The sequence below is a fragment of the Felis catus genome, chromosome A1 (genome assembly GCF_018350175.1).
Source record: "Felis catus isolate Fca126 chromosome A1, F.catus_Fca126_mat1.0, whole genome shotgun sequence".
NCBI lineage: Eukaryota > Metazoa > Chordata > Mammalia > Carnivora > Felidae > Felis > Felis catus.
In genome coordinates this window covers 36,457,655-36,483,526 of record NC_058368.1, presented here as the reverse complement: position 1 = coordinate 36,483,526, position 25,872 = coordinate 36,457,655, and the positions used below count along the sequence as shown (strand labels likewise).

At 40.5% G+C, this 25,872-nt stretch overlaps 2 protein-coding genes across 10 annotated transcripts in view; one reads left to right on the top strand and one right to left on the bottom strand.

Moving 5' to 3' along the window:
* TDRD3 (tudor domain containing 3) overlaps positions 1-16,152 on the bottom strand; it is a 162,697-nt gene extending 146,545 nt beyond the window's left edge. For 3 of the 9 annotated variants that reach the window (XM_023252137.2, XM_023252159.2, XM_023252161.2), the window contains exon 1: positions 16,021-16,151. In XM_023252137.2, the coding sequence (XP_023107905.1) occupies positions 16,021-16,061 (41 nt within the window). In that variant the 5' untranslated portion in view covers positions 16,062-16,151. Of the gene's footprint in view, positions 1-16,020 lie in introns of all 9 variants that reach the window. The other 6 variants (XM_023252140.2, XM_023252149.2, XM_045053902.1 and 3 more) reach the window with 4 other exon arrangements.
* A 4,452-nt stretch (positions 16,153-20,604) lies between these two features.
* LOC101097038 (lipopolysaccharide-induced tumor necrosis factor-alpha factor-like) lies at positions 20,605-22,260 on the top strand. Its single transcript, XM_045051968.1, has one exon. The coding sequence runs from the start codon at positions 20,930-20,932 to the stop codon at positions 21,503-21,505; it is 576 nt and encodes a 191-aa protein (XP_044907903.1). The 5' UTR covers positions 20,605-20,929; the 3' UTR covers positions 21,506-22,260.
* The last annotated feature ends 3,612 nt before the right edge of the window (positions 22,261-25,872 follow it).

The window sequence follows — 25,872 nt, the reverse complement described above, 5'->3', positions numbered from 1 at the left end:
GCTAGATAGTAAAACTTGTAGGTATTTTTGCAGGCCATAGGATCTCTATCACAACTACTCATCTGTGTCCACAGCACAAAAGCCTGGTCTAACTGTGTATGAGTACTTTATTTACAAAAGTAAGCATAAGGTCAAATTGGGCCACAGTCTGCCAACTCTGTACTTAGGATAAAGCTATATAACCCTTTTTCTTTAAAAACCATAATCAGGGCACCTGGGTGACTCAGTTAGTTAAGTGTCCTACTTAGCCCAGGTCATGATCTCACAGTTCCTGAATTCGAAGCCCGCATCGGGCTCTGGGCTGACAGCCCTGAGCCTGGATCCTGCTTCAGATTCTGTGTCTCCCTCTCTCTCTCTCTCTGCCGCTCCCCCACTCACGCTCTGTCTCCGTCTCTCAAAAATAAACAAACGTTAAAAAAACCTTTTTTTTTTTAATTAACGTTTATTTATTTTTGAGACTGAGAGAGACAGAGCATGAATGAGGGAGGGGCAGAGAGAGAGGGAGACACAGAATCCGAAGCAGGCTCCAGGCTCTGAGCCGTCAGCCCAGAGCCCGACGCGGGGCTCGAACTCAGGACTGAGATCGTGACCTGAGCTGAAGTCGGATGCTTAACCGACTGAGCCACCCAGGCGCCCCCAAAAAAAAACCTTTTTAAGCCAGACTCAAAATGTATTTAAAATGTACTTTAAAAATGTATTTAATCTTTAAAAAAGTATATTGTTCTGGGGCGCCTGGGTGGCTCGGTCGGTTAAGCATCCGACTTCGGCTCAGGTCACGATATCACAGTCTGTGAGTTCAAGCCCTGCGTCGGGCTCTGTGCTGACAGCTCAGAGCCTGGAGCCTGCTTCGGATTCTGTGTCTCCCTCTCTCTCTGCTCCTCCCCTGCTCATGCTCTGTCTCTCTCTCTGTCTCAAAAATAAAATAAAAACATAAAAAAAAATTTTTAAAGGTATATTGTTCCATAAATTTACATATTACATAACTGGCTCCAAACATTTAATTTTTAAGGAGGATATCCCATTGCTCCTTAAATAAAATCCTTATTTATAACACTAAAAGGTAAATACTTAATAACAATGCAACATTTCAACAAGAATGTTAAATTACCTGCCTTCAGCTTCTGAGACTTAACTAAATTCATATCCAAAATAATAGATTGCATATTGACGTTTTTCTCTCTCAAATGTCTATTCTTCCTGTACAAGTAAAATAATATATGAAATATTCAACCTGTATTATTTATCTTTAATTTGAGGCACCAACATTTATAAGACTACCAAATGCTAAAACATACTTTATAATGAGATTCAAAACCCACACTGAAACCCGTAAGATATAAGGATTTTGTCTTTATCAAGGTAACCCTTCAAGAGACTATATATTCTAAAATAAAGAACACATTTTTTTCAAAGGTAACACAATTTCAGAAATCCATACATGTGCAAATTACATGAATTTATTTACTGGCTACAGTAAGTTATGAGAGTCCAGGCTTAACACGCAATAGAAAGAGTGCAAGTATTTATTGGGCACTCGACATACGACAAGCAGTGTTCTGAAACACTTTGTGTGTATTAACTCATTAATCCTCATAAGTATACTATGGATTAGGTGCTACAATTGGCACCATTTAAGAGATGAATAAACTGAGGGAGCAAGCAGTTTAATTAATGTACTCAAGGTTATTTAATCAGTGGCAGAACCAGGACTGACCCTGGTTCTAGAGAGTTGGACTTCAGAGCTCATGCTTTTAACACAAACCATATCCGGTATATTTGTGTGTCAACTATACTCAATTAACACTTAAAATTAATAAAAAAAAAAAAAAGTAGGTATAAATTTAACTGAAAATCAAGAAGACAGTTTTGTTTTCACAACCACTCTCTTTTCAAAGTAATCACTCATGAAAACCCAGCTTTGTGATATAATTCTAATTAACTACTAATTCTAATATGAATTAACTATGTAAAATCATGTAATTTACGGGGGCACCTGGGTGGCTCAGTGGGCTAAACAGCCGACTTCGGCTCAGGTCAGGATCTCACAGTTTGTGGGTTTGAGTCCTGCACCAGGCCCTGTGCTGACAGCTCAGAGCCTGGAGCCTGCTTCGGATTCTGTGTCTCCCTCTCTCTCTGTTCTCCCCAACTCGCACTCTGTCTCTGTCTCTCTCAAAAATAAAAGTTAAAAAAAAATCTTAAATCATGTAATTTACTAATCTCAGTTTCAAACACAAATCAATTCAAGCTTGCAAGCCTATTCCTCTTTCACAATGCTGACATCCTGCTGACTTCTTAGTTCACTCATAGCGGGTACTTAGGCAAAAAAGAAAAAAAAAAAAAAAATGGTGCTGCAGGGCAATACCAGGCAAGCCATAACAGCAAAAAGCAAGCTGAATATAACAAAAACATTCAGTCAAACAGCCTATTTTTCCACTTTGAAAATACATGTCTTAGATACATAGAAATCTATAATCATACATCTTTTAAATACACTTTTGCTTAAGGCAGGATAGCATTACCAGTAACGATAAACAATTCAATTTACACATGAAAGTTATTGTGATAAAGTAAAACATTTTAAAAGACCACCAACAGTCCAATTCAATTTTATTTTTCATGAAAACATGTTTAGGCAGGAATAATTCAAACCATGTCAAGCAATGTCAGCCAATATAAGAGCTGCACAGATAAGTCTCATAACACCAACTATAAACTAATATTACTTCATAACCAAAAGTATAAGAAAGTTAACAAAATGCAGCGGAAAGGTACTTTCTCATAACAAACATGATCACTCTTTAATGTGTCATACTAGGTATCAGCCACATGACTAAACCAAGAAGGCTTGCAATCGCCTTTTATAAGCAAATATAACACATACATACAACCTACTTATTATAGAATGACATATAATTAGAGAAAGAGGGCTTTGCAAACCGCAAAGTCCTTTCCACACATTAGATCATCACTAAAAATAAAAAAAATTAAAGTAGAATATTAGCAAGTAATTAAATCAAATCAAAAGTACAAAATAAAAAGTGCTTCACTTCATTCATTCATACCAAATTCATACAACTTTACCATAATTTGAACAGTATCAGTAAGTGAAAAATTCAAAATGTGTCCAGGTAGAAGGGAACTACTTCAAGTGTGGTCCACTGATCAGTACCAATCTTCAAACTCTGTTACTGCTTCATGACGGAGTAAGTACAGAAACTGAGGCAAGCCATTTAGCAACTCTAAAAGCAATCTGACATTGCTGCAAGATGTTATACTTCACAAAGGTAGTGATGTGTGAAAAACTGGAAATTTTAAAAATTGGAAGACAGCTTGAGAATCACTGAGCTAGGCCACATTTCCCAGAATCCCTTTTAGGTAGGTGAGATTAAGTTCTTGGAAACCAAGGAAGTGATGTGTGCCACCTTTCCCATCAGGGAACTCACTCTATGGCTCTCAGCTGTCCTTTCCCTTCTGCTAACTAAAACCCTGATGTTGCAGCTACCCTATGTGCATGAAAACAATGACAATACGTACCCTACCTAACTAGTGCTTCTCAAACTGAAATGTACAAAAAAGTCACTAGGAGAACCCTGTTAAAATACAGATGCTGATTCAGTAGGTCTGTGGTAGAGACTGAGACTCTACACTGCTAACAAGGTATCAGGTAATGCTAATGATTCTGGTCTTAGGACCACACTTGGAGTAGCAGGAGTTAGGGGACAACTAAAGTTAGATGGAAAGAACTTGGGTCCATAAATGACAGCACAAAGCAGATTCCCCAACACTGTGGGTTTTTCTGTGATGAGGAAAAAAAAGAATGAGGAAAAAAAAAAAAGGCTATGTTCTTTAGACCTTTGTAATGTGGGGTCTCTGTATATCAGCCTAACTTTCAACCTAACTAATAGAAAGCAGTTTTGTAAATATCAAGAAGGGTATACCTCAGGCCAGTTTTACATTTTAATTAAAATAATATCAACATAAATGCTTATTCACATAAGTATAAATTGGAAAAAAGTTCAAGGCCTTATTGCCCTTTCAAGACAATCCGACTCTAGAAAGCATGCTATGATTTCTGTCATGTATCATTTAAATATTATTACTCTACCCATTAACATTTACACCACTACACTGGACTAACTTTTTCATGATGCCAAAACAAAATCTGAATGTTAACCTCTCATTGTTAAGAAGCTACATCTAATTATATGAAGACATCTTTCAATTGGGAATTATCCCTACCAAAGAAATCTTTTCCTTATAACTGGTAGAAAATTTATTGAGTAAAATGGCAGGTGTCTCTGTGTAGCAAAGAATAGCTAGATATGTCTACCGACAAAGTTAATGTTATTTGGGATCGTTATTTTGCACCAGCAACGATGTAAAACACAGACACAATTTCATGGTATTGCTGCAGCAATCATATTTTTAATATATGTATATGAAATAGTTTCATTTTTTAATGAAATGAAACACCTAATTAACATATGCTTATGAAGACTTCTGACAAATGTGTAATTAACTCAATAAAGAAAAAAAAAAGTAAAAACAAAGCACATAACCACAACCAGAAAAAGTGGTCAAAAAATTTATCAGCAGCAACCAAAATAAGGAAAAACAACATCTCGATCTTGTAGAACTTCAAAATGTCCAAAGAGGAATCTGACAGAGCCTGGGTACTAACCTGTACCAAGAAGCATAACTAAGGAAAGAAGTCAAATTAACACAATCCTGGAGAAATCTCACTGTTACAATGTAGAGTGAAACACAGAGATTCAGCAAGCAGCCTGGACAAAAGATCATGGCAAACTCCCAGGAACAGAAGCCTCTGCATACCAACCTAGGCTCTCAGCTCAAGCAAAAAGGGTCAATGGTATGTGCCATTCTGAGTTTGGTAAACTGAGGAAGGCCACTGAGAAGAAGGCCTTCCCCTAACTAGTAACATATATATGACCTTTTCTGTTGTTCATAATTGAAAGTTAACAAAAGAGCAATCTGTGCTTGGCAGGGTCCTCACGTAAAACCCAGTGGGCTGGAACCTTATGCCAGCCTAATAACCTGGGAAGTGTCCCAGCGTCCACTTCTTTGCCTCATCAAAGGCCACAGAATGAATGATAACCTCCTCTCCTAATGCCTTTCTAACCAGGGACCCCGACATAACAAGCAATTATGAAACATCAAAAGGAAAAGTAAAAATTTGTAGTATCCCATAAAATATCAAAAGTGTAAAGAAATAATTAGGACCTAGGACAAATTTATACTAAAAACAAACTTCTGAAAATAGTTTCTATTAACATTGGTTTGAGAAAGAACATTTCAAACCCCCCCCCAAAACAGTTGGTTGTCCCATGCAAGAAATGTTATCAACATATCTGTAAGTGTGTATGTTTGTATTCAGTTAGAAGCAAATATCAATAAATAGAGAAAGCTCTGGGGTGCTAGTGGCTCAGTGGGTTAAGCATCAGACTCTTGATTTCGGCTCAGGTCATGATCTCTTGGTCTGTGGGATTGAGCCCTGCTTGGGGGCTCTGAGCTGACAGCGCAGAGCCTGCTTGGGATTCTCTCTCTCTCCCTCTCTCTCTCTCTCCCTCTCTCTCTCTCCCTCTCTCTCTCTCTCCCTCTCTCTCTCTCCCTCTCTCTCTCTCCCTCTCTCTCTCTCCCCTCTGCTGCTCCTGTGCTTGCACACACACACACGTGCTCTCTCTCTCTCTCAAAAGAAAAGAATAAACATTTTTTAAAAATTTTTTTAAGGTTTATTCATTTTTTGATAGAGAGAGAGCATGAGTGGGGGAGGAGCACAGTGAGAGGGAGACACAGAATCCGAAGCAGAGTCCAGGCTCTGAACTGACAGCCCAACGCGGGGCTCAAACCCGTGGACTGTGAGATCATGACATGAGCTGAAGTCAGACGTTCAATTGACTAAGCCACCCAGGCGCCCCTAAAACAATAAACATTTTTAAAAAATAGGGAAAGCTTGTATAACAGGTTATTTCCTACATTACTGTAAAAATTACATTTTTTCATAAAACTAGTTTTTAAAATTTCACAACATCATTTCACAAGTAACAAGTTTCTCCTCTACACAAGGCTTGAAAAAGTTTCATATTCCTGGAGAACACAAAAACATTATGATGAAACATACTGAGACTAAATTACAATGGTACTAACATTCATTCCACAAGCATGTACATGCCTACTGTGGACCCTGCACCCCGCTAAATGCCAGAACACCTCAGAGATATGACTTCATCCTAGTCCTACAGGAGCTTACAAAACAAGACATCAATCAAACTATTTTAACTATTTGGAAAAACCAAATATTTACTTATTTCTTTTGATCTAACAATATTAGAATATATTAATGGCAAAAGGAAAAATTATTTCACTAACTTTATCATGATCATCTACCAACTTTCCAGACACTTAAGCTTAAATACATCCCTATTTCTCTTCCAAAACAAAACTTAAACTGAATTAATTCTTAAATCCATTATAAACTGTTGGCTTAATTTCTTTAAGTTTTTTCCCCATCAATATTTATGCTTAATGTTTCATATTCTGTATTTTTCAAAATTTATGAATTTTCAAACTTCTCAATGTCCTGCCTAGGAATTTAATAGAATAAAAATTTTTTTTCTTAATATCTTTCTTCACTTAATATCCATTATAGACTAACTGTCTTCTGAAAAGTTGCAGCTAAATTTTATAAGCATTTTATATTTAGAGGAGTTTTTTTTTTTTTTTAATTTTTTTTTCAACGTTTTTTATTTATTTTTGGGACAGAGAGAGACAGAGCATGAACGGGGGAGGGGCAGAGAGAGAGGGAGACACAGAATGGGAAACAGGCTCCAGGCTCTGAGCCATCAGCCCAGAGCCCGACGCGGGGCTCGAACTCACGGACCGCGAGATCGTGACCTGGCTGAAGTCGGACGCTTAACCGACTGCGCCACCCAGGCGCCCCTATATTTAGAGGAGTTTTAAGGGGATTTGGGGGGGGGATTAAAAAAAGAGACCTTCAAATATCTTAAGTTTTAAAAAATGTTTTTAAAAACTGCTCTGAGTCTCTAATAATCCAATCCAGTGATCCAATACTGACCTAAGCAAATAATCTTATCACAGAACTCTTAAAGACATATCCATTTTCTCTTTTCAGAAAAGTCACTGATTTCATATTCCAATGCTCCCCCGCCCTGCCCTGAAGCTCCTAAAAAGCTAAGTCTCCTTTAAAATGCTGAAATTCTCAGGTGCCTGAGTGGCTTACTCGGTTGAGCGTCTTCGGCTCAGGTCATGATCTCGTGGTTTGCGGGTTTGAGCCCCCGCGTCAGGCTCTGTGCTGACAGCTCGGAACCTGGGGCCTGCTTCGGATTCTGTGTCTCCCTCTCTCTCTGCCCCTCCCCTGCTCATGCTCTGTCTCTCAAAAATAAATGAATGTAAAAAAATAAAAAAATACATAAAAAAAAATTTAAATGCTGAAATTCCTCAGTGCTTGCACCTAGCCTCTTCTTATTTAAAGTTTGATTTTTAGATCACTGATAGGTGCTATCTAATAGAAATGTAATGCAAACCACATACGTAATTTTAAATTTTCTGGCAGTCATATTTTAAAAAGTAAAGAGAAACATGCGCAATTAATTTAATAATATATTTTAACACAATATAGTGATGGCATTATTTCAATATGCAAACAATATAAAAATGAATGAGAGATATTTATATCCTTTTTTGGTACTAAGTCTTCCAAACCTGGTGTGTATTTTACATTTACATCACATGCAAATTTGGATTAGACATATTTCAAGTATTCAGTAACCACATGTGGCTAATGTCTACCGTACTGGACAGTGCAGCCTTAGATGATCTCATCCATGCACTACTTCAGTCATCAGCTATACCCAAATGACTCCATATTTATATCTCTAATCCAGTCTTCTTCCTAGTGCAAGATTAGTATTTCCTAATATCTAATTGATATCTTACTTTAGATGACTCAAAGGCACCTCGTACTCAAATAATGTCCAACTTTAATTCATGATCCACCCCTCAAAAATGTACTCCTTTTCTAAGACTCCCTATCTAACCATACTGTAATCAATTTAGGTATACAAGCCAGAAACCCAGAAATCAACCCCTTGACACCTCCTTCTCTCTCTTTCCCATATATAGATGCGTATATTTAGATGGATATAGTCCATCTAAAAGTTCTGTCCATTTTACCTCTCAAATACCAATCAAATCAATCTCTGTTCTCCATCGCAATCATCACCACCATTCTACCACTCTACTCAAGCCAAGCTCCGAGCCATTTTCTTCAATGCAAGCATTTCTCAACATCTAACTATGATGTCATCCCTACTTCAACCGTCCCAACCCCTGATAAAACTTTCCAACTGATTTCTACTGCCTCCAGAATAAAAGCAAGGCCTGAGCTACATGATCCAGACCCTAAGTGTCTCCCAGTTCCGCCTCACTATACCACCTCTGTCTTGCCCTCCACTCATCCTGGTCCTTCAGACCTTTGTACTCACCATGTTCCTTACTGCCCTATAAACTCTGCATATGCTGCTTTACCCTTACTTAGTCTATTTAATTCCCACTCATCCTCCAGATCTCAGGGAAGCATTCTCTGACCACCACAAAGACACCAAATTTCCCTTCTATAAGCTCATCTACAACCATGTCCCTTTTCATTTCTAGTGTACTTTACAGATGCAATGTTTGAATATGTAATTAATGGCTTTCTCCCCTTAAGACTACATCTGATTGAACTAAAGAGTCTGCCACAGCAAGATGTTTAATAATTATTTGTTGAATGAATGTGTTAGTGAATCTGCCTTGTTTTTTCCCTAGACAAAGACTAGACACCATGTGAGATGGCGTATATAACATGCCCTGCTTATACAGCACTAGTTCTGAAAAGCTTCCCAGATTTCTCAAGCAAAAGACCAGTATATGACATGTTTAAATTCTGACCAACTAGTATATCATCACCAAAACAAACAGTGCCTTGTGTACAAGATGTATAAACATTAACTACGTGTATTTCAGTACACACATTACTATATAGGGTTACATCTTTCTCTGCATTATTGCAGAGACTTACTTATTGTTGTAAAGATACCATATCTTCAGCAGCACTACCCTAAGATGAGGGTAGCTATCTGTCTCCACTTTAAAAGCTGTGAAACTGTAATAAGTATAAAAACTGCTCATGCATGCACACAGACTTACACCTATCAAGTCAGGGTGTGAAACCTATAGGGGTTATAGTAATAAGGTACAGGTAGGCTCTGTCCAGTCCTGGAGCATGATGTGGTTCTTTCCTCCTTCTCTATATCACCAGTGTGCTTCCTTTCTGCTCTCAGTATCCTTGATTTGACACCCTTGTTAACATTTTATATTATCACCACATATTTCTTGCCCCCTCTTCTCTGCTTTTGTTTTCATTCTATGACCTCATAAAAATGTTTCTCAATTTTTACACAAAAATTTTTGCATTGTTGGGAGTGCAGTCTACTTCTTCTAAAGATCATCTGGAGGCAAAGTCTTCTTCAGCTACTTCCAGAGCCTACATCTTACAAAAAAATCACAGTTTCTAAATAGTTGGGACTTAACTGCAACATGGTAAGTCAAAATGCCAATATTCTTCTTTTGTCAAAAGGAGAAAACATAAACCAAAAAAGTTGATATAGTTATATTTTTATGGTTCTTGAAATGTTACTATGTAATTTTTACTTGATTTAGCAAATGCTGCTGTGAGAGGAGAAAATTATTTTCAACTTGCTGAGGTAGCAAGTTTCTTTTTATACCCCCTTTATGCTTGAGGCAGTCAAGTCTACAGGCAGTTGAAACTAGATTTATAGGTTATTCACCAAAAAAAAAAAAATCACTGCAAACAGCACCTTGAAACCTGAAAACTTGCACAGTTTAACAGAATATCCAGTCATTTTTTTAGCACTTTATAGTATCAGAAGCTGCCAGGCAATGTGTAACATACTTTGAGGCAGAAGGTCAACAAGGCTTATTACTGTTGAACTATAATTTCACAAACAAGGTAAACCAAAGAGATAGTTACAAATGCTCATTAAAGAAATGGGAAATGTTTCAAAATAGGAGGTCTCTGATAAGTCCCCTGAAACCAAAATATAAATCAACTGGTTTCTTCTAATGTTCTTGAACATGATCTATTATTGTTTCAGCTAAAAAGTGTGTTCATGGTTCTTATCCTTTCCAAAAGAGTATACCAAGAGTATGTTTATATCAAAGTGGTAATGATAGAATATAATTTTAGATAATAAAATATCCTGCACTTAATGTACAACCTTATAAAGAACTACTAATATCCTTTACAAATGTACTTATGTCTAAGAATTATGTTGGAATATAAGGGAGCAAAATTTCACATACTCTTTGTATAAACTCTTATTGTCTGACTATTACCAACAGTGTAGTGCATACAGGTATAGTTATATTGATGGTACTGCAAAGGTTGCTTTTCTTTTTTTTTTTTCTTTCATTTTTTTATGTTTATTTTTGAGAGAGAGAGAGAGAGACAGATGTGAGCGGGGGAGGGGCAGAGAGAGGGAGACACAGAATCTGAGGCAGGCTCCAGGCTTCCAGCTGTCAGCGCAGAGCCTGACATGGGGCTCAGACCCACAAGCCACGAGATCATGACCTGAGCAGAAGTAGGACGCTGAACCGACTGCAGAACCTGGTGCCCCAGGTTGCTTTTCACTTAAAGACTGGGATCAATGACCAGCAGTCTCCTGAGGAAGTGTTGTGTCTCTCAGAAAACAGAAACCATACAAGAAAGGTGCAGGGTGGACTACAGGACAGGAATCTGACTTTCTTGGTCATGACCATTAATGTATTTGGAAGGAAGCTTCCACGTGATGGAATGGGAAAAGAAGCTCTCCCTCTGTGGCCAGGTTAAAAGTCAGGAATTACAAATTCCAGCAAAATGTCCTGAAGTACCACTTTGCAATATCATTCTCAAGGCAACATGTGGAATAGGGCAGGCCCCCTTCAAGACAAGACAGCATTCACTTTATACCCATACTGCCACTGTGCTTCCTAAATAATAAATGGACAGAACTTGTAGATGGACTATATCCATCTAAATATATATCAAAGTTGTTCTTCTTCAGCACTAAATTTTGATAAAGACTGTTACAAGCTATCATCTTTCTTAGGTGTCTCAAGGTGAAAGAAAGGGAGAGGAGTATACACTTGGGCCAGAGGATGGTCAGTGTGGTCGTAGCACCAGCCATCAAAGAGAGAGAATCCAAAAGGGAAGGTGAAATTCAAGGCGAACAAGGTAAGAAGACCTTTGTGTTCATCCTTCTATTTTCCCTCTAACCCTGCCCTCCTCACCAAAACACAAAAACAAAAATCCCAGAGCACAACCTGGTTAAGCCTTGTTATGTTAGAAACCTGGAGTTTCTCAGAAATTATGTTCATAATACAAATGGAAACACACTATTTCTAATGCTACCTTATGGTGTCTTCAACTCCAAACTGCTGAGTAAGGCAAAGACATACAATATAGTGTCTTACTTTTTCAGACCTTATTCTCAGATTTAGAAAAATACACAATTAACCAGATTTTCAGATAACCCTAATCAGCCCTTAGGTGAGCCACCGCAAGATAAAGGTTTCTTTGTTTCCAAAAATCACCATTCCTCAGCATAAGCACTTTATCTTTCCCAAAGAAGAAAGTAAATTTACACACCACAAAACGCTTAAATCCAATTTTCTATTTTAAAATGTATCATTTTTTTTTTATCAACAATTTAAATTAGAAGTGGTCACCATGGCTTGATGGAAATGAGTTTTGAATCTTTATTCCGCCCGTTTGGGCTCTATTCTTGGTTCTGCTACTTGTAACTGAGGAAATTTTTGATTCCCATGGTGCTTCAGTTTCTTCATCCGCACCTGAAGACATTAAGCTATACCACCACTAATTCTATGGAAAATACCTTTTCTTTTTTTTCGTTCATTTTTTTAAATGTTTATTTATTTTTGAGAGAGACACAGACAGAGATAGAGACAGCACAAGCAGGGGAGGGGCAGAGAGAGAGGGAGACACAAAAATCAGAAGCAGGCCCCAGGCTCTGAGCTGTCAGCACAAACCCAGGGACCATGAGATCACGACCTGAAGCCAAAGTCAAAGGCTTAACTGACTGAGCTACCCAGGGCTCCACCTTTTCAAAAACACAATCACAACTAATTGTGTTCTAACATGTTTCTATTTTTTTAAAGTTTCAAAAGGTTGGGGCACCTTTTGAAAGTCAGTAGGGCATCTGACTCTTGATTTCAGTTCAGGTCATGATCTCCTGGGTTCCTGAGCTGAGCCCCAAAATGGGCTCCTTCCTGACACTGTGGAGCCCACTGAGTATCCCAGTACTTGGGATACTCTCTCCCACGCCCGCTCACTCTCTCAAAATAAATAAACTTTAAAATAAATAAAAATTTCAAAAGATTGACATCTCTATAAAAATTTTAAAGATTCAAAAGGTTAGTAGAAATATACAAATCCCCCTTAAGGGATTCTCCAAGGAGAAAAACCAAAAAGGTATTAAGTAAATCTGTTATCTAGACAAATTAAGTAAAATCTCCTCTCATCCTGAAGTCTATTCCACACATAACTAAGTACCACAAAATATCAATGTACTATTTAGTGCATTATTTAAACATAATCACCATACTGTGTAAGTCCCTGAAAGTTTTAAAGTTCAAATCATCAAAACCTGATGTTTTCTATGCTACTCATCACTGAAGAAAAAAATTATTGTAAAGTCTGCTAGGGTGGCTACTGTTGGAGTTATATTTTAAAATATTGATTTTGTGGGGGTTCTAATGAAGATTAAGGACTTAGGAGGGGGAAAAATACTCAGAAAATAACAAACTGGAATAATAGGTTAGAAACCTAAGCTTTTTTGGCATAAGATATTACCCTAACCTATTGTTTTAGGTGAAGATAATAGAAAGGATTTAACAGTTTAGGTTAGCATCTATTTCTTTTTAAGTCCTACAAGTCATTAAGTGAATAGATTAAGTACTAAGAAAAATGGTTTTGTCAGTGACAATAACAGAGAATCTCAAGAGTTAGAGGAAACTGAAAATATCAGAACTGTAATGAACTGGTCAGAGGTACTCTTTGGTCATCAATTCTCCTTCTAGTACTCTTCTCTGCCTAAACATTTGAAATTCTGTATTTTAACATAGTAAGTCTGTACTTAAATGTAAGATCTATACAGGCCACCTGAACGCCTAGGAGATCCTTTTGTTTGGCACAAATCTAACCCATTCAAGACCCATTAGGAATTACATGTAACTCCAAAATTCCTAGAAAAACAGTCTTATTAGACCCATGGCTTACTATTGCCTTCATTAGTCACTGCTTTACAAAAGCAACAGAAATCTGGTGGAAAAAGAAACATGTTAAACAGATAATTTGTGATATAAAGTAACAAATGTTACAATATAACATTCCTTTAGCTTTATAACAAAGGGAGGCACTCTATCTAAGATTGGGTGGAAACCCCTGCTAGCAGTCTGATTGGCAGGGTCTGAATTCTAATTGGCAGGGGCATCCCAAGGTCAGTTGTATGAGACTTTACTGAAAACCTACACTGTAGTGGCTCCCTGGCACCAAAAATACACAGAAAAATCAGTTATAGTTCCCCACCCTTAAGGAGTTTAGGGTCCAAAACCAAAAAAGAACAATTTAGTATGTGTTTGGAACCAAAATATGAGACTAGCCTTTCTTTTTTTTTTTTTTTCTTAAATTTTTTTTTCAACGTTTATTTATTTTTGGGACAGAGACAGAGCATGAACGGGGGAGGGACAGAGAGAGAGGGGGACACAGAATCGGAAACAGGCTCCAGGCTCTGAGCCATCAGCCCAGAGCCCGACGCGGGGCTCGAACTCACGGACCGCGAGATCGTGACCTGGTTGAAGTCGGACGCTTAACCGACTGCGCCACCCAGGCGCCCCGTTTTTTTTTTAATTTTTTTTTCAACGTTTTTTATTTATTTTTGGGACAGAGAGAGACAGAGCATGAACGGGGGAGGGGCAGAGAGAGAGGGAGACACAGCATCGGAAACAGGCTCCAGGCTCGGAGCCATCAGCCCAGAGCCTGACGCGGGGCTCGAACTCACGGACCACGAGATCGTGACCTGGCTGAAGTCGGACGCTTAACCGACTGCGCCACCCAGGCGCCCCTGAGACTAGCCTTTCTAAAGGAGGTGGGGTCACGTTGGAAAGAAGTAAAAGACCAAGTTTGTACCTGAAGTTGTATCACTAGGTTGAAGAACTAAGGCTCAATCTAACGAAGCACGGGAAAAAACTGAAATAGAAGAGTGATCCAAGGAGGCGCCTGAGTGGCTCTGGCAATTACGCATCCAACTTCACCTCAGCTCATGATTCCTGAGATTGGGCCCTAAATTCAGCCCTGTGCGGACAGCTTGGAGCCTGCTTGGGATTCTCTCTCTGCCCCTCCCATGCTTGCGTGCTTTCTCTCTCTCTGAATAAAGAAACTTTAATAATAATAATAATAATAATAATAATAAAACGAAGAGTGACCCAAGATTCTTCAATACATCCTTTGAGGTAAAGAAACTGAAGGTAGAAATTCCAGAACAAAAGTAAAACTGGGTAAGGTTAGCTTTTAACTCCACAGTCTGTTATGCTAATGGTGTTCACGGAAAAACTGTAGGAACAACGCATAACAGTGGGAAGTACCAGCCCCCCTGTGCTCACCTTTCAGCTCCACCACTTTCTAGATAGGTAAAGTTGCTTTTCACAGTTCTGTGCTAGTCTTCTAACCTGAACAGCCAGAAGCCCCCTCTTCAAAATACAGGCGTTAAATCTGGCCCAACCTTTCGGGTCTTAAGCCTCACTGGACACCCTCCTACTTCCACGAACCACAAGGATCTAGTGTCAGTTCTGCAAACCAATAAGCGCTTCCCTACTTCTGTGTTGCATCTCCAGTGGCTCTGCCTAGAAAGCCCTTTCCTCGCCGTCTTTCAGAACCCACTTCTCTAGGAAGTGAGCTCTCCTTCCCCTCCAATTCCATAGCACATTTGCCTGCCCCTCTGTACAGTTTGCCACTGTCTCCGTTGTTGTGTTCGTTCTTGGAATGCCTCCCTCTCTGCTCTTTTCCCTAAGATAGTGAACTGCCAGAGAGCAGGGGCAAATCTTTTTTATCCTTCCTACCCCTCCTCTCTGTGCCTATGAAGGCCTGGAAAAGCGTTACTAAATTAAACAATGTTAACAACTGCAATGACCTCAGTTTCAGAAACGGCTTAATTTCGCATAATTTTTTGTTGCTCTCAGATGTTAAAATCTTGACGTGAAACGTGTTTAAAAAAATGAACACTGCCATCGCTTCAAGAAAAGTTCTACGGAGCACCCACACGAGTTGACAATGAGGTCATTCTTAGCTTCAGAAGTTGTGAGTGTGCCACGGAGGGCAGCTTCACGCCGGTCGGTACACTACTCCGAAATTACGGAAAAGAAGCGGCGGCCCAGGCAGCCGCACAGGCTTTGCTTGGGTCGACCCTCAACTTCCCGCGGGCCCCCGGGCCCGCGGGCTCCGGCCGCGCTCGCCCCTCTCCGCCGCACACGGTTCTCCAGCCCTCGCCTCCCCTCGTCCCGCCGCAGCAACACCGCCCGGAGCGGCGCGCACGGCGCGGCAGGTCCTATCGGGCGGATCCGCTCGGGCCTGGGCCGCCGGCCGCCCTGCCTGCTCTGCCAGCGGCCCCCCGGCCTCTCCCCGGCCCGCCGCCCGCCGCCCGGGGCCCAGGCCGCGCCGCCGCCGCCGCCGCCCCGAGGGGAGCTGGGGGACTCGCTCGGCTCCGCGTGGCGCCGGGGGCGGAGCCGGCCCGGAGGGCCCGGAGAGAGGCCGGGGGCAGGCGGCGGCCTCCGCCTACCCCGACACGTACCCACCGCCCCCAACCCCAACCCTCCTCGGGGCCCCGGCCCGCGCCCGCGGCCGGGCGGCCGGCGGGACTTGCCACTTACCAACCCGCCTGGGACAACGCCGCGCCGGGGACCTCAGACATGGTAGCTGCTTAGGTCGGGGGTGGGGGTGGGGGGCTGGGGGTGGGGGTGGGGGGGGTAGGCCTCCTACTTGAGACCAAAAAAAAAAAAAAAAAAAAAAAAAAAAAAAACGAAAGAAAAGAAAAGAAAAAAAAAACTCCTCTGGTCGGCTCTGCAACTGGGCATGCTCAGTGCGGCCGGCGCTTCCGCGTGCGGGTTCCACTCGCCGCGTTTTCCGAGCGGCCGCAGGGGCAGGCCTGGCGTGGAGCTTGGTAGTTGCAGCCTGCCTGAGGCCTTGTCCCCCCCCCCCCCCCCCGCCGCCACCCCCCGCTAAGGACCGTCTGGGGCCGGGAGGTCGCTGGCCAATTTGTGAAGAAGGACCACGAGACTTTGCCTCTCCACCGAAAGCTGATTATTTTTTGTTTTGGGTCACTTTTCTGAGTTGTACACCTTGGAAACTAATGGGGACGTTTTTTCTAGAGCAGAAAGTAACGTCCGCATTTCTAGCGCCTAGAGGCGGTCACTTCACAGAAACCAGGATATGCTAGGGTTGAGGGATGGGTCGGTTGCGAGGAAGTGTTTAGTTTCGGGGTAGTAAAACTCAAAGGAACGGTAACCCCAGTCACCCTGCACAAGAGAAAAGTTTACTTTTTTTTTTTAAATACTCGGTCCATTCACCCCGCTTTTCCATCTGCCCCGACGCAAAGAAAAGAATGAAATCGCATTTTTTCGAGTCCCCACAGGCAAATCAGTTTGTAGAGATTGTACCACAATGAAAACAGTCAACCCAGGAAAACCTCCACTTAAGGGACATGAGTAAATCGGGCAGTTGTGTGTTTGTTTTCTCTGTCGCTCTGCCACTGGACCCGTCCAAAGTCCCAGCGCAGCCCTGTGACGTTAGCACGAAGACAGCCAGGCCTGGCTCCCACAGCTTCGCTGGTGTCCTTCTCCGGCTTTCAGGAGCGATGAAGCACAGGGGCGGGTCCCCGAGTAAGCATGCGCGGCGGCGTCGCGGAACGGCGCGCTGGGCGCGCCAGCGCGATTGGACGGCTGAGACTAACGACAGCCAATCGGGGAGGAGCAGGTGGAAGAGGCCGCGGGCAGGGGAGACTCTCCCTAAAAGTTTGCTCCGCCCTCTCTGGTTTTCCACCTCTGTGAGTACTCGAGATAAAGACGCTTCTGTGTGGTTCCAGCCCCAACTGTCAAGTCTCGGAGAGAAACCAAGAACTTAAGCCGTATCATCGCGGCTGCCTCATTTGAAACCATCATCACAAAGACAGACTGCGGAACTGGACAGAGAAGCTCCTGGGACTGGGGAGGAAATTGACAGTTACAGAAGGAAGGAAATAATTGCTGTGGGCGGAGCTAAATCTCAATACAAATTTTTCTCCTTCTAATTGGGATACATACTCTGTGCTTCCCAACTCATAGTTTTAAAATCTTGATGGCTTTCTTAACTCTAATGCTATCGAAATATGTTTTCAAGCACATTGCTTAGAAACTAATTTTAATGAAACATATTTCCAAGTATTTAGAATCAGAAATAATTTCATCCTATTCTCTGCAATTTACAGTAGCCTACGGTGTTTAGGCCATACACTTGGCTACAAGTATATTTCAGTTTATTGGCACCAGTCATCATATACAGGAGTCAGGAAAAGATTTACCATTCTGAAGGTAAATAGATGGCTCAAATTGCTAATATTTTTTATTGGTTGTTAAATAGAATCCACTCTTACCGATTATTTACATTTTGCAATTAGTTTAACTTGTTAACTATGAAAATGATATGCTGTCCTAGTATCAGAATTACTCTTAACTGTGAGTCCTTTATACATTTGTTTTCATGGTATAGTGAATTTACCATTGCAAAGCACTTACAATAACTTTAATAATATGCTCCACGAAACACTGTATTCCCTTACTTTAAGACATATTTTAAAGAATGAGTTGAGGATAACCACTGGGAAAATTTGGGACAATATTAGCATCAAAAACAATGACAATAATTTATTGAATTAAAAAAATAAGTAAAATGCATGCTTTCAGAGTGGCACTAAAAATAACAAACAGCAACTGCCTGGCTCGGTTTCATATGAATATTACAGCAAAAGTCTATAACGAATGGGGGGGGGGGATTCCACTTTTCTTTAAAAACATCATCCTGGGGGTATCTGGGTGGCTCAGTCGATTAAGTGTCCAACTCTTGATTTTGGCTCTGGTCATGATCTCATGGTTCATGAAGTTTAAACCCTGTATAACAGGCTCTGCACTGACAGTGGGGAGCCTGCTTGGGATTCCCCCTCTCCCCTCTCTGCTCCTCCCCTGTGCTCTCTCTCACTCTTTATCTCTCTAAATAAATAAATAAACATTTTTTTTTTGAAAAGGGGTACCTGGGTGGCTCAGTTGGTTAAACATCCCACTCTTGATTTCAGCAAGGGTCATGATCTCACTGCTCGTGAGTTCAAGCCCCTAGTAGGGCTCTGTGCTGACATCACAGAGCCTGCTTGGGATTGTCTCTCTCCCTCTCTCTCTGCCCCTCCCCTGCTCTCTCTCTCGCTCTCTCTCTCTCTCTCTCAAAAATAAATAAACTCTAGGGGGAAAAAAGTACAATTGAGATGCTTCACACCCACTAGGATGGCTATACTTGAAAAGATGGATGATAACAAGTGTTGATGAGAATGTGAAGAAACTGGAATCTTCATACATGGTTGGTAGGAATGTGAAATTGTGCAACTATTTTGGAAAACTGTCAATTTTTCAAAAAGTTAAACATAGAGTTTCCATATGAGTCTGCATTTCTACTCCTAGGTATATATATCCAAGAGAAATAAAAACTAATATCCACACAAAAACTTGTACTTGATGTTCATATTAGCATCATTCATTATAGCCAATGATGTTTGGAAACAATCCAAAATGTCCATGAACTGATGAATAGACAAACAAAAGGACTGGGATTCCACAAACTAAAGAAAAGGGAATTTGCTGTTACCCCATTAGCCATTATTCTAGGAGATATGATTTAGGAGGTGAATTTTTAAGAGGAAGAGTAAAATAGTTGACCTCTAGAAATTAACTTCTAGAATTCTGTGATTCTAAACCATGCAGATGAACCCCATTTGTTTTAAAGTTTCTTAACTAGTAAATACAAGCAATAGGGTGTGGCCATCAGGACAAATGGGGTCATGCCATGACGACAGACAACCACAGAATGTTAGTGGCTTTTAATTCAAAGTGTTTATTTTTATAAAGAAAGACAAGAAAAAAAATTTTCTGTCCAAAGTGGGTGCTTGGAGGGTGGGGAGGAAGGCCTCTGATCATCATGGTCATCCACACTCCTTTTTTTAAAAAACGTTTCATTTTGAGAGATAGAGCGTGACTGAGGGAGATGTAGGAAGAAGGGGGGAAGAAGATCTGAAGCAGGCTCCACCCTGACAGCAGAGAGCCCGGTGCAGAGCTCAAACCCACAGAACCATGAGATCATGACTTGAGCCGAAGTCAGTACCTCAACTGGCTGAGTCAACCAGGTGCCCCCTCACTCCAGAATCTTGACAGAGCATTAACCAGTAACATTGCTGATCAAAGCAGTAGAGGGTAAAAAAGACTCTGGAGAATCTCACACTGGAAATTAATGCCCTGCCAGGACTGGACATACGACAACACAGAAAGTCAATCACCAGGTGCCAGAGGTAGAGAATCATAAATATTCAATGAGCACGATTAATGCTTATGGGAGCCAAGAAGGTACCAGTATTATTTGTAATAACAAAACCCTGAAGGTAACTAAAATGTCCAACAATGAGGGAATATTTAAATAAGTTATAATAGGGACCATGTAGACATTACCAAAAAATGAAGTAGATCACTATGTACTAAGATATATTAGTCAGATATGTATGTAGAGTAAGAATATAAGTACTGCAAGTCATTAAGAAAAAGGTTTAAAAAAGATTTAAAAAAATAACAATAAAAAGAAACAGGTAAAAATCCCATTAGAAAAATGTGCAAAGTATATGAATAGGCAATATGCAAAAATAAAACCTAAGTAATCAATAAATATGTGAAAAGTTTAACCATATCAATAACCACAATATTAGTTTCAGGTGTGCAACATAGTGATTAAAGCAATGAGCTATCAATAAAATTCCACTTTTCATCTGACCTAGTAACAAAACTAGTAAAGAATATCAAATGTTGACAAGGATACAGGGAAATGATTCCTAATACACTCCTCATAAAAGTAAAGTTGATACAACAACTTTGGAGACTGATTTGGCAATATCTAACAAAACTGAAAAATGTGCATACCTTATGGTTGCACATTTTCACTTTTACATACTTATTCCAGAGAAAGATATTCGCTGACACATTGCTTTCAAATAGAAGAATGAAAACAGAGGCGCCTGGGTGGCTCAGTCAGTTGGGTGTCCGACTTCGGCTCAAGTCATGATCTCACGGTCTGTGAGTTTGAGCCCCACGTCAGGCTCTGTGCTGACAGCTCAGAGCCTGGAGCCTGTTTCAGATTCTGTGTCTCCCTCTCTCTCTGTCCCTCCCCCGTTCATGCTCTGTCTCTCTCTGTCTCAAAAATAAATAAACATTAAAAAAAAAAATTTTTTTTTAAAGAAGAATGGAAACAACGCCAATGTTCAATAGAGGATAAATGAGTTAAAAAAAAAAAAGGTGGTATTCTCATAAAATAAAATGCTCTATGCCAGTTTAAAGGAATACCCTAGACCTCTATGTAAATTTGGGCAGATCTCAATGACATAAAGCCAGGTTAAAAAACAAAACAAAACAGTTTAGCAGCTTTATAAACATAAACAGTATTACATCATGTGAAATTTTAAAAGCACATACTAAAATATATATACCAACAGAGGTCTCCACAATGATGGAAATATTCTATATCTCCACTGTCCAATATGGGAATAGGAGCCATTCGCCACATGTGGCTACATGTGCACTTGGAATAAGGCTAGTGAGGACAGGCAGCGCCAGTGGCAGTAAAATGACTATTCTGGAACAGAATCTTAACAGGCAGCCCTCTGGGTCTTTCTCGGTGCCAGCCGGCAACAGTTACTTCCCCGTGCCTCCTGCCCCACTGCCAGGGCCGACCATGGGGCTGGTGAAGAGCCCGAATTGGAAGGGCATAAATTCTCCTGCTACTACACCCAGCCACTGCCTGTCCCCAGTGCAACTGCTGGGCAGACTAAGTGCAGTAGCCAGACTCCTTTTTCAACCGTCCAGTCCGGATGTGTTGTTGTCCTTCCTGCAACAAGATGTTAAAGACTCAGCTGTCCTATCATGCCGGCGCCCTCACCTGGCTGTTTTGGGGAGCCTGTGCCTGCTGGGGTGCAGAGCTGGTTGCTTACTGCTTCATCCCTTTTTGTCTGGATGCACTTGTGGACCACGACTGTCCCAACTGCAAAGCTCTTCTAGGCACCTACTAAAAGCATTTACGTAGCAGGCTGCCAGACCTGAAGGGAGCCACGTGCTGCAGGAAGTGCTCTCCAACTCTTACCCAGTCCAGCCCCGGGGATGGGGGTTTCATCTTGGGGGCCTCATCGCTCTAGGGGCTTCACCTTCATGTCTTCTTTTGGGGCAAAAATATCGCAAAAGTAACACACCTCTAAAAGCCCAGAGATTGCTGCTTGGAGTCGTGCACAGGGCATGCAAAGACAGTCACCTTGAGTGTTGGTTCAAGGGTTTCCCACCTACCGTGACCCCAAGTCACCCCATCTAACTGTGACCATTGCCCCGTCTGAATATCTTCTGGTAATTGGCCATTGGCCGGCTTCTTTTCTTGCCTCCGTGGGCCTTCCTGGGGGCCGTCTCAAACTGAGAGGCCACAGGTTGCCTTAATTTTGAGACTGTTCTGGCCCGAATACGGCAGGCCCAGCTTTTAGTGCCTGCCATCATGTTCATCTGTTCCCACTTCTGATGATAGAAATCTTGCCTTATAAACTAAGGGCGTGGCTCTCAGAGTCTGTAACTGTGTGCTTTCATTAGCACACAAATTCACTTTAACTTCTTCATTCCTTTTTAAGTACAAGGAGGAGCTATCCACACCCACAAGACACACACGCATGAGGTCATAAATGCATGCTGGATACAAGTGTAGGACTGGATGTTGTCATGGATCCGCCTTCCCTCAGCTCTTTTTACCAGATCCTCAGCCACTTTACATGAAGAGCCTTTTTCTTCTAGAGGAATTGTTTGTATTAACCATTTTATAACCCCCTTTTGGTCTTAAACACCTTTGAACATAATTTTGAAAGGAGACATTTATAGAACCATTTTTCTTGACCATATGACTGCTATCATTTTCCCATTTGCCAGTGCGCTCTCTTTTTCTTGTTGTTCTTAACAGAAAAAGTAATGGATAATCTTATCCACGGCCTCTGTGTGGGTTCTGTGTGGTTCTTAAAAGTCCCTGTAATGGGGGGCGCCTGAGTGGCTCAGTCGGTTAAGTGTCCTACTTTGGCTCAGGTCATGATCTCACAGTTCGTGGGTTCAAGCCCCACGGCTGGCTCCGTGCTGACAGTTCAGAGCCCGGAGACTGCTTCTGATTCTGTGTCTCCCTCTCTCTCTGCCCCTCCCCTGCTCTCTCTCTCTCTCTCTCTCTCTCTCTCTCTCAAAAATAAACAAACATTTAAAAAAAAATTTTTTTTTAAATCTCTATAATGGAACTCTTAAAGTGAGACTCCCTTTTGGGTTCCCAGTGGTGAGTTTAGAAAGACAAAGGAAAGCACAGTTTGAGCACATCCTGGTACCATGGTGCTGGAAAGCTTGGGGACCTGACTGTTTCAAAAGAATCTCGTTTCTGATTTTATTTTTCAGAAATACATCAGAGGACATGATTTCTATGACTCAATCAGCAATCCAGAGTTCTCGATTAGCTTGTATTTCATCTTCAAAATCAGGATAAGCTGGGCTTGACTTTCAAAAGTCCCCATTTTGATACTAAATAGGCACAGGGAATGCACGTGAATAACATTATGTAGAATCAACCTAGACCTTGAACAAAAATTGGTATATTGGCTGACAATTACAGTTGTAACCATTGATTCAGCTTATTCATTTGATGTTTTGAAAGTTCCAGTAATTATCTTTGCAATGGATATGGATACTACATAGTACTTTGGTGTTAATCTGCTTTTTAAAAAATACAGTCTTTTTGTTCATTTGGTGAACTATTTATTAAAAAAAAGAATATGGCTAATGGCAATGGTGAAACTGATTTTTTACACTTTATTTTAATAAATTTAAATCAGTGGCTACATACTGGACAGCACAGATTTATTTATGTCTGGATGTGTAGATGCATACACATGTATGTAGAAGAATGAAAACTGATTTGAGGACGCACGACAAACTCAGAATACTGGTGGGGTATGAGGGTAGCTGCCAAAGAGGATTTTTTTCTTCATTGGTTAAGTTTATTTCTTTAAAAAAAGAATAGGAGCAATTACGACAATCTATTAGTTACTGTTCCTTGAGTAGTAAGAATATGGATGGTTTTATATTATTATTTATACTTATTGCTACATTTTAAATACCTCAAAAAGGCAAGTTGCAACACTTTCATTACATGATACTTTACAACAATAACATTAATATACTTTTATTTTAGTATACTGTTCTGTTATATCATCAACATAATCAAAATATAAGTAGTATGAGAAAAAATAAGGAAGAAAAAAAGAGGAGAGGAGGGCAAACAAACAAACAAACAAAAAAACCCCACCAGACTGTAATAGTGACCCTCAGAAATTTGAAAGACACATGTACAAGAACATTTAGACTTGTTGTCAGTCTCAGAGGGTAGTTCTAAGGACTATAGAGAAGACTTCATCTTAATATAATAAAAAAATCTTAACCTAGAGGCAGTCCAACAAGGAAAACAGGCAACCTCAGAACAGCGTGAGTTCCCAACCTCAGAACAAGTGTGAGTTCCCCGGTGATGGAGGTACTAAGTCTCCATTAGATGAATGTTACAAAAAGGAATCCAAGTGGTTAGATGGGTTCAGTGGCTTATCAAAGGATTTTCTAAGGAACCCTAGTGGCTCTCCATGGTGCCTCAAGAACCACAGTAGGGGACAAGGAGAAGGGTCAGGAAGCTGGAGTCAAGGCCTCCAAGCCCACTCAAAGCTGAACAGCACTACTTTAACTTGCTTTACACACTGCATTTTGATGACAGATTTAATTTGAATGAAGCATTCAGCAAATAAAAAGAAGTTTTGAGAACCATGAGGCTACATGAATAAACCAGTTATTGATTCAACAGGGATGTATTAAACCCACACTAGGAGCCAATCATTGTGCAAGGCACTGCAGGTAATATCCGCAGTCACGATCCCGGCCTTTGAAGTTTATAGTCTGAGGATAAAAACATTAAGTTATGTACACACAGTTAATTAGTTCCAATTGTAGTGAGTGCCATGAAGGTCCAATCAAAGCTGCAAACTTATGTATAATATTAGAATTTGTATTTTTATTATTAAAATGACTAATTATAAACTAAACTTGATTTTGTGCTATGTATATGTGTGTGCTTGCGTTAGACTATTTATTCAAATATTATTTTAACAAAATGTATTTACTTAGGGGCTAGGCATGGGTAGGCAGCTGTGAGTAAGACCAATGGAGTCCTTGTCCTCATAGAGATTCCATTCTAGCTGTTTAGGGAAGAAACCATGTATTTTATTTAATACATTAAATTTCGGAAATTATCACTGTGGGTTTTGTCAGTTACTACAAAACACAACAAAATATGAGCATAACTGAACATAAATACAGGAAGATGAGTTATAAGTGAAGAAAAAGATTGAGAGGACATACACATAAATGTTACTAATATAGATATCTGGGTGTTCATAGAAGAAGTATGATTTTATGCCCTTAAATGTATGTGTATTTTCCAAAACTAGCAGGTACTATTTTTACAAAAACATATACAGGTCTGATGAGAATATGGCAGAGTGAATTACTGTGGCATCTTTTATTCTCTGAAATCTTAGTGTTTCACATCTATGTGCAGTATGGTTGGTCGTTGTAACAACTTGAAGAGTCTTCTGCCCTCGTTAAGGATTTTATCATCTAATATACTGCAACACTTCTCATGATATGTACTTTAGGATTTTGTTTATATTATTTCTCCTTGTTGTTTGAATTACATTCATATATTCGAAATATTATTTCTTATTTCTTGCTTTACCTGACCTAAGTATCCTACATACACATTTCAATTAATCTTTTTTTTTTATTTAAAAAAAATTTTTTTTCAACGTTTATTTATTTTTGGGACAGAGAGAGACAGAGCATGAACGGGGGAGGGGCAGAGAGAGAGAGGGAGACACAGAATCGGAAACAGGCTCCAGGCTCTGAGCCATCAGCCCAGAGCCTGACGCAGGGCTCCAACTCCCGGACCGCGAGATCGTGACCTGGCTGAAGTCGGACGCTTAACCGACTGCGCCACCCAGGCGCCCCTCAATTAATCATTTTTTATAAGTAACTGAGTACTTCAAATGTCTTTGAGATTTCAACTAAACATTTCCAAATCTACATTAAGTAGTTTTGATATTCCACTGAAAGTATGGTAGATACAGGAGATGTTGTTTCAGGCCTCTTCAATTTCAGTAACAGCTGACTTAAGTAAGCAATTTTTTCAAATAGAATGAATAAAGATACAGGGAGTCCTATAGAACCCAGGAGCACAAAAGTGGTGGACCTTGGGAAGAATAGGAAGTAATAGCTGAAAGCCACCAGACTCCCAGGCAACATTCCATCTCTACTCTCTTTTGTTCCCTACTCTCCTTTGCTTTCTTCTTT

Bases quoted from the DNA above. Each gene is read 5' to 3' on its own strand.
- LOC101097038 (XM_045051968.1), top strand. From the start codon at position 20,930: ATGATGGAAATATTCTATATCTCCACTGTCCAATATGGGAATAGGAGC.